Below are 8465 nucleotides of genomic sequence, written 5' to 3'. Positions count from 1 at the left end.
GCAGGCTCTCATGCAGCACTTGGCCACAGGAAAAATACTGAGTTTGACTTTGAGGTTGGGCAGTGAAATTCTGGTGGAATCCTCCAGAGCTGCACCCCCAGCTGCTGCAGCTCCTTCCCCTTCAAAAGGCCTCCACTTTTCCAAAATACCCCTGGGCAGGAGCTCATCTCTATGAGTTCTGCCCCCAGTTTCAACCCTCAAGTCATGAACAGGAAGGCTGATTGAAATTTGGAAGAAGGATTCATTTGTTCCCTTTGATCCCCTCAACACCAGCACATGATGCCTCTCTGCAAGCCTGGTGTGCCAGCCCTGCTCCTGAGAGTTTAATTGACCATTATAATTGAAGAGCTTAATTTTTTTTTCTGGAGTTTTTCCTCAAGGGACTGATGAGGGACACAGACTTGGAGGGCATCTCATTCCCCATAAAACTGTGCAAAACATCTATAAACAGCCAGGCCTGAAGTTTTGCTTCCAGCAGTGCTCTGTAGATTCCCAGACCTCTCTTGCTCTGCAGCTCCCTTCACCCTTGGCCGTGTTTTGGGTAGAGGAGGCAGCAGATAAAACCCTGAAGGCAGCAGCAGAGCTGGGGATGTGTCAGGAGGGATTGAGGTCTCCTGGTGCAGATGGCAATGGAGTGAGATCAGCTGCTGGCAGGAGGCTGGGGGATGTGTCCAGGAGTCAGGGCATAATCTCTGTCTCTGCCTGATTTTTGTGGCATCTCTTTATTTATTTGTACTTGAAATGTTTTTGCTCTGTTTGTCTGTGGTCCTTTGTGTCATTTCTGGGGGAAAATGAAATTGTGGGGTGTTTCTGCAGCAGGGGCTATGGATGCAGCTGGTGGCCATGTAAGTACAAAGTATTACCCTTATAAATAATTTCTTCACTTTTCCTCAGTGAAAAATGATCTGTCTTTATCAGCTCCCAAAAAAGCACAAATAGAAAGGACATTTTCTTTCAAATGCTGCTCAGCATTATCAGATGGATGACACAGATCCCAGCAGGCCTGGTTTTGTCTGGGTTTGTGCCTGTTTTGCTGAAGGGATGGCCATGAGAGCAAAGTTTGCTGAACCCTTGGGTTACATCATAGCAACCAGAACTTGAGTTGACTCCCTTGTCCCACTGGTGATGGATTTATTCCAGGCTGGAGGAAGTCTCACCATCTCCAACTTTCCTGACTTGCCATCAAGACTATTGCCATTTGCAAAACATGTTTTCTGTTCTTTTTGGAGGGAAAATACACCATTTGGCAACATTTTGTGTTCCGAATGAGCCCTTTGCTACAAGAACGGGATGGTTTCCCATTAGTGCTCTTTATAGCTGGAAAAACACTAAAAACTTCTTGAGAGATTCATAAATTCCAGGTTTGTGGCACCATGTGTTGTGGTTTTCTACACCTACCTCTTCCTCTCAAGTCCTTGAAATAGGAGGAAGAGTTTGGAATGGCCAGTTTGAGCACTGAGGAAAGGCTGGAGCAAAGCTGCAACCTTCAAAGGTTTCATCCAAAGGCAAGGATGGATCAGGGCTGGCTTCTTACTAAGTGAATTCTCCTCAGTGGAAAGGACTGGGTCATCTTTGCCTTTTCCATCAGGAATGTGTTCTTTCTTATATCTGAGGAACAAAGGAGCAATGGGGGCAGCTGTAATGCATTTTTTGATTAAGTTCCTGTTCATATTTAACACTGTGATGTTTTGCTGTTTATGATGCGTGTAATTAAAAACAAAGTAAATGTAACTGTTTTTACTCTACCCTGGCCTGGTGAAGGAGTCACAGATATGTTGTGCTCCAAGGAAGAGTCTGGAAAGGAGAAGAGGGTGCAAGGGAGAAGTGGATTGTTTTGAAAGACAACTAAAAGGGATAGGAAAGAAAACAATAAAACGGAGAAAAGCCAGAGGCTATCTATGCATATCCCCAGGCACTTTGTTCATTCCAAGCTTATCATAATTTCTAGACCCTGATTTACTCAGTTCCTTTTGTTTGGAGTCCAGCTGCATTTCTGGTGCATGATGCTTTTCTGTGTCTCCTCCAGCTCTTGCCCTTCTCTGACACACTGCATCACTCTGGGAGTCTCTCTGAGAAGCCTGGAGCTGGCAGGACCAGAGCTGAGCAAACATCCCTCAGCTGGTGAAAGGAATCCCTGGAAACACCTGGTGATCTGCCTGCAAGGCACCTTCACCTTCCATTATCCCTCAAAGCAAAAATGCAGTATTTTCCCAGTGCCAAAATCACACCAACCTCAGCCGTGTCCTCCAGCCCTTGCTCATGCCAGGTGCCTGGACTGGCAGGGAATGAATGATGGCATTGATGTGCTCAGGGAGGGATTTCTCAGCAGGGATTTCCTTGGTTGATTTTATTGGTAAATCTGGCATCATTCATACCCAGCTCCTGGAAAGAAACATCTCTTTCCACGCCTAACACCCGCATTCACCACGTGGCCAGCTGAGGACTGCTGCTCATTCACACACTGCTCTTGGGCAAACACAATTTCTGAGGTGACATTGAGGTGTCCAGACTGCTCCAGACAGATTTTGACGTGCAGCAAAGATGATCAGACCTCCAAAGCCTGTTGTGCACCCTAAGGTGTAGGGCAGAAGGTCTTTGATGGGCTGGGCTACAGTGAGGGATGTGGCTGGGGGATGTCTTAGGGGCTTGTGATGGCACTGACCATCCCTTCCACTGTGAGGACACATGGCTATCTCCCTGGTTGGTGGTGACATGTAGAAATGGGGACAAAATGGTCCCTGGCTGGATCAGGAGGTGAAGGGGGAAAGGTCTGTGAGAGTGTCCCCATTCTGGTCTCTACTAAAGACCTCGTTTGGTGATTTCCACTGAAAAAATGTCAATATCATTGAGAATCTGCAGCTTGGTGACGGATGAAAGATTCTTCTGCCGATGCTTGTACTGCAGGACTTTGTTTTCATTGATGAAAACGTGGAAATAGTCCTGATCAGAGTAGATTTCAACCTGAAAGAGAGACTGTGTTAGGTTCATGTGGCCTCACTGGACCTTGCTTCCATCATGTCAGTGAGCAGCTGGATGTGGCACCCACTTCAAATCCTGCCAGATTTGACACACACTCTGGGCAAAAGGAGGGAATAACTGAGTTTTTCGTTTCATGATAACAAAAACTGGTGGCAATGCAAAGCCTACATTGAAAACCAATGCATCATCCAGGGATTATTGCTGGAGCTCTGTGTGGCTGTGCCAGAGCTAGTTAAAAATCACCAGGTTACAACAGAATTACTAACAGGAGACAAAGCCAGAGAGGGGATGTTGCTGGGTGTGGTGCAGGCAGGAAAAGCAATGGGAGAGCCCCAGTATTGGCTGGGTCACTCCTGTTACACCTGAGGAGACTGGTGGGGTGGCACAGGGTTACCTGAAAGGGCTCCTTTGCTTGAAAGGGGAAGGTGTTGTTCACCTCTTCCTGCCCCCACTGGCTGTTGAGGAAGGAGTTGCAGACGATTTTGGAGCTGGAGAAGCGAGGGTTAAAGTGGAGAGCGATTTGGTCTCCAGGATCACAGAGCAAATTAATTTCAAACCTAAGACAGTGAGAGAGAAGCGATGGAGAGCTGTGGAGTGATGCTGCTGGCCCTCATGAGCCTGGAGAACAGTGAAAATAGCATATCCTTACATGCTTGAACTGGAACTGGTCTCGCCCTTGACCACGATGCTCCATCCAGGGCAGATTCCCTCGGGGTGCAGAGCCTCGAACTGCAGACAGGGAGGTGCTGAAGCACAGAAAAGCAGCAGAGATGCCCTGCCCCACTCAGTCCTTGCACTTCTTTCTCACCTTTTCATTGTCATCTTCCTTCTCTCCCCTTCCCACACAGGCACACTCTCTATCCCTGTCTTTTTCTCACTCCTAAATAATCTCAGCAGCTCTAAACTGAAAAGAAATCAAGTCGCTATGACATCCAGTTGATGAGGTGGGATTTGCTGTCCCCAAGGTCTTTTGTAAAGAGCTGAGCGGGATCAGAGAGCAAAAATTAAAAAAGAATATGAATGCCTTCATTGTTGTCAGGACAAAGATATTCTGCTTCTCTCTGCACCTGAGCAACACAAAATCTGAAGCAGAAAACTTTGTGATGCTTTGAAGCAGAGAAACAGGGGTAAAGTGACATCCAGTCTGAGCTCATCCAGCATTACATGGCTGATTCTGCCCACAAGTTCCTGCCTGATCCCCTGTTCCATGTGCTCTCCCCATCTCCAAGGTTAAACTTGCATAAAATGAGGTGGAAAATGTTCCTTTTTGAATAACTAATAGTTTTATTAAATAACTCATTTTAATAAGATGTTCTTGCCATTTCAACTAGCTTTTTTTTTTTAGTACTCTAATGATCTGGCACTTCTGAGCATCCCTCTCTTACAAACTTATTGCTCACATTGGAAACATTTCCTCAGCCTTGGCATCTCCACTGACAATGGTGTGCCTGTTTCTCCCTTCCTATAGCTCAGGACTTTCACTCCCCTGTTTCTTTCTGTGTCATGAGTTCCTATTTCCAATGCTTTTTTGGGATATGGTTTTTTTGGGGTGCAGGAGCTGAGACATGGTGATGGCCAACCTCACACCCTGGTGCCTGGCTGCTTTAGGAGGGCAGCTTTGGGATCCCACACTCTGGGATCTGGAAAGGCTCTGAGCAGTGTTCCCTCTGTGAGGCACAGAGAGCTGGTGCTGCTGGCTGAGTTCTGCTTTCAAGCAGCGAGTGGTGATGGCAGCACCAGGTTTACCTTGCCTTGACCCTGAGTTTGTCATGATTTCACCAACCCCAGCAGCAGCCACACCCCACACAGAGGACAAAGCTGCTCCCTCTTTGCTGAAGCTGTCCCAGCAGAGATGGAGGGCAACACAGAGCTCTCAGCTAAAAACCTCCAAGTGAGAACTGCTGCCGTTAGGGCAGCATTACCCCAGACCAGCCCTGCTATAACCAGGATGAAAATCTGTCCCATTGCCAGTTACTGAACACCATGAAACTCAGATTTGCATAGCCTGGACCAGACTGACACAGAGGAGCAGCACTGCAGTAGCACCCCTGTGGTTTTCAGGATTTCTACCCATCCTGCCCTTCTCTGCCACTTTCCTTTATCCACTCCCTGACCAGTGTCACCCCCACCCAGCCCGGGTGTGTCCCACCCTGTCCCCAGCGCTTACCCGCAATGCCATCGCTCGCCAGCCCCGCGCCGCAGCCTCGCCGGCCGCACGGACAGAGGGGTCTTTATAGACCCTGCGGGCCAGGAGCCCACGTGTGCGGGGATTGGCATCACCAGCGGGCTGAGATCTCCTGTCAGAGCCCCCAGGCACGGCCGAGAAGGGGAGCAGCAAATCCCGCTGACGGGCCGGCGGGGTCAGCCCGTTCATGCGTGCGGCGCTAATCCAGCGCTGGGGATGGAGCTGGTGTGGGGCAGCCAGGGGACGGACACTGATCCGGGGGTCAGATGTGTTTAAGGCATGAAGGAAGGAAGGAAACCCCCAAAACTGAGGGAGATCGCAGCAGTCATATCCACCCCAAGGTCCAGAGAGAAGGGAGGTGGCAGAGGAGAAATGATGCCTCCGACTGGTCAGCTTCACCCTGACCATCGGAGATTTCTTTTCCCCCCGTGTTTTCCTTTTTTCTCTCTTTGTGAGTCACAGTCTGGCCTGAAACGAGCTGATGCCAGCTCTGTCCCAGCCGCTGTCCCCCCTCGTGGCGCCCTGGGGCCGGCGGGGCTCGGGATGCTGCTGCGCTGAGCTCAGCACGCCCCGGTCCGCATTTCCCTTCCCTGCTGGGGACAATGCCGGGATTTGGGAGCAGGGTGAGTGAGCCTTTGTCCCATATTTCCTGACATGGAAATGCACCAAGAAATGAGCGGTAAAATGAATTTCGGCGATGAGGTGTTTTTACACCGACAGTCACCATGTGCTGCTACGAAACTGAGCTGGGGAAGGGAGGGATTGTTGTGCATCCTCTGCTTTCCACAGCGAAAATGCCTTAAAAATGCCTTTAAAATCCCCCCTTTCCACAGCGAAAATGCCTTAAAAATGGCTTTAAAATTCCCCCCTTTCCACAGCGAAAATGCCTTAAAAATGGCTTTAAAATCCCCCCCTTTCCACAGTGAAAATGCCTGTAAAATGCCTTAAAAATGCCTTTAAAATGCCTTTAAATGCCTTTAAAATGCCTTAGAAATGTTAAAAACTGTCCCCATCTCTGCATGCATGGGAGGCTGTGATGATCCTTGGCTGGTCCTACAGGAATCCATGGCTTTCGTGGTTAAATCCCCCTTAGAGTATGGGCCACAGTGCTGGTGTTATTTAATGTTTGTTTTATTTCCGGCAGATAAGCAGAATGATAACTACTATCCCAGGCTCTGGTGCCCTTGGCTGACAACTAAAAATGCAATTCAGCAGACACAGAAGCCAACAACGTCTCTTGGGGCTGAAGAAGCCAAGTCACAGGCCAGGATTTGCCCATTTGGACTCTTACAAAACCAAACCTTGAGAAGCTGAGCCCTGGTATTCCTGTTCAGCTGCCGGCTGTCCAGGAGCTGTGCTGGGGAGCAGGAGCAGAGCTCTGTGCTACAGATGGCAGCATTGGGACGTGCAAGGGAGCTGTGAGCCAGCAGAGGTGGTGTTGGAAGGACAGGGACAGGACATCCCACCTGTCACTCCTTGGGCTGCCGAAGGACGATGGACATTGGTGTCTCCAGTCTGTCCAGCTGCATTTTCCCCCTTCTGATGGTCTGAACCCAACATTGTGCTTTCACCTCCCAAATCATCCCTCCCTGCTTGTTTCTGCTGCCTGCAAAGGACTGCAGGGAGAAAGAGCTGCTTTTGAGATTCAGTGGTGGTGGGCAGAACCAGACGGAATTGCTGTCCTGCATGTAGGAAAGGAGAGATCTGCAAGTTGAATAAGTGTGTCAAGTTGGTAATAACTTTGTTAATGACATCAGTGGATGGGGGGAGGCTTGGGCACTTCAGGGGCAGGTTGGGTTCAGGCAGGCTCAGCTCCTTCTCAGAGGATGAGTCTGGGTGACCCCAAATCCAGACAGGTCTTCCAGAGCCTTCTCCCACCAGACCACACCAGGGGCTGTGATTTCCCCAGAGCACACCTCCATAAAAGGCTTCTCCAGACTCACTTATCTGCTGCCTGGCAGAATTTATACCTCCTCCACAGCCATTTCAGCTTCTCAAGGACATTCCTAAAACTCCCCTGTGCAAACACGAGTCAGCCCTGTGCTCCAGCCGTGCTGCCTTAGGAATGTGCTACCCTAGGAAGGGTTTGAGGCATTGCTTTGCTGGCTGTCCCCCATTCCCTTTCCCCCAGACCTACAGCTCTGAAAGCTCCCAGCTCCTCGTAGCTCTGCTTGGGATATCTCTCCAGCACTGCTGTCTACAAAAGACCAGCCATCTCGGTTCTGTGCCGGGGCTGGATGGTGTGAGGGCTCCTCCAGGCTTAGTGCAGGAGAGAAAATAACTATGAAACCCTTTTGAGATAAACTTTGGTGCCACAGACTGTGATATCTCTCTGTTTCTTCAATCTCACCCTGCTGTGCTTTATGAAACTGTCCAGGAGAGGGCTGGAGAGTGCTGGCAAATCCCCGAGATAAATTATAAGAAAATTCACACATGGTTCTAACCCTCCTCTAAGTTTAGAAGAGCCTGATGCAACACCTGCTGCTGCTCTGGGCAGGGTCAGTGCTGCAGCCTTCACCTCATCCCTGCTGTATGGACACTCCAGGCTCTCTGGCAGGAGCCTCTTGCAGCTGCTCAGCCTAAGCATCCCAGTGCAGCTCATCAGAGAGCGCCGAAGGAAAACATCACACCCTGTAAGGTGACAAGAGAAACAGGGGCAAGCTGACACCCCGGCACACGCTGCAGGGCGGTGGCTGAGCCTCCTGCCCCTCGGGGCAGTGTCAGCTCTGCTAACGAGAGCAGCCTCAGTGCTGGCAGCTTGTGGGAATGATGTGTTTGTCAGATTTTCTGTTCTTTGGCTGCCTGTTAGCATGGCCCATCATCCTCCCAGTTAGCCACAGGTGCTGGGGAAGGGAAGGGCATGTCGTCTCCCCCAGCAGCTGTCTGGGTATGGAATTCTGCTTTTACCCCTGTGGCTGGTGGGAAAAGGAGCCTGGCTCTGTCCTGGACAGTGCCATGAAAGCGATTCATTGCAAGCGACATCTCTGCCTCTTGTTGCTCTCTTCCCCAGCTCAGATGAAAAGGAGGAGGTGATTCCCCCCGTCGACAGGGCCATGAACCCACACAAGTGCAACTGAGGCCAAGCCTGGAGCTGCTGTCCTCAACACAGCTCCTGCTCCCTGCTCAGGACTTCCCTTCCGTGGCTTTGAGGAGCAGGGATGAAAGGCAAGGCAGTGGAAACACAAAGCATGCCTGGTTTATTTTATTTATGACTGGCCTCAGCTTAAAAGGAAACCAGCATTATCAGTCGCAGCACCGCCAGGTCAGATGAGTAAATGAAAGAGGAGGGTTTCGTTTATGA

At 50.0% G+C, this 8465-nt stretch overlaps 1 protein-coding gene across 1 annotated transcript; it reads right to left on the bottom strand.

Annotated features, from left to right (window-relative positions):
• Positions 1–2633: 2633 nt before the first annotated feature.
• GRIFIN (galectin-related inter-fiber protein) lies at positions 2634–5353 on the bottom strand. Its single transcript, XM_085075322.1, has 4 exons — positions 5147–5353; positions 3629–3708; positions 3374–3536; positions 2634–2961 (listed from the first exon to the last, which is right to left on the bottom strand). The coding sequence occupies exons 1-4, from the start codon at positions 5351–5353 to the stop codon at positions 2800–2802; spliced, it is 612 nt and encodes a 203-aa protein (XP_084931448.1). The 3' UTR covers positions 2634–2799.
• Between the last annotated feature and the right edge of the window lie 3112 nt (positions 5354–8465).

Source organism: Lichenostomus cassidix, chromosome 14 (genome assembly GCF_008360975.1).
Source record: "Lichenostomus cassidix isolate B80296 chromosome 14, HeHo_3.0, whole genome shotgun sequence".
NCBI lineage: Eukaryota > Metazoa > Chordata > Aves > Passeriformes > Meliphagidae > Lichenostomus > Lichenostomus cassidix.
The sequence above is the reverse complement of the archived record's forward strand: the minus strand, read 5'-3'. Positions and strand labels throughout refer to the sequence as shown.

Coding starts and splice junctions, on each gene's coding strand:
- GRIFIN (XM_085075322.1), bottom strand. CDS start 5,353: ATGAACGGGCTGACCCCGCCGGCCCGTCAGCGGGATTTGCTGCTCCCC. Junction 3,709..5,146: donor GGCGAGCGATGGCATTGCGG/GTAAGCGCTGGG, acceptor CCCTGTCTGCAG/TTCGAGGCTCTGCACCCCGA. Junction 3,537..3,628: donor ACCAGTTCCAGTTCAAGCAT/GTAAGGATATGC, acceptor TCACTGTCTTAG/GTTTGAAATTAATTTGCTCT.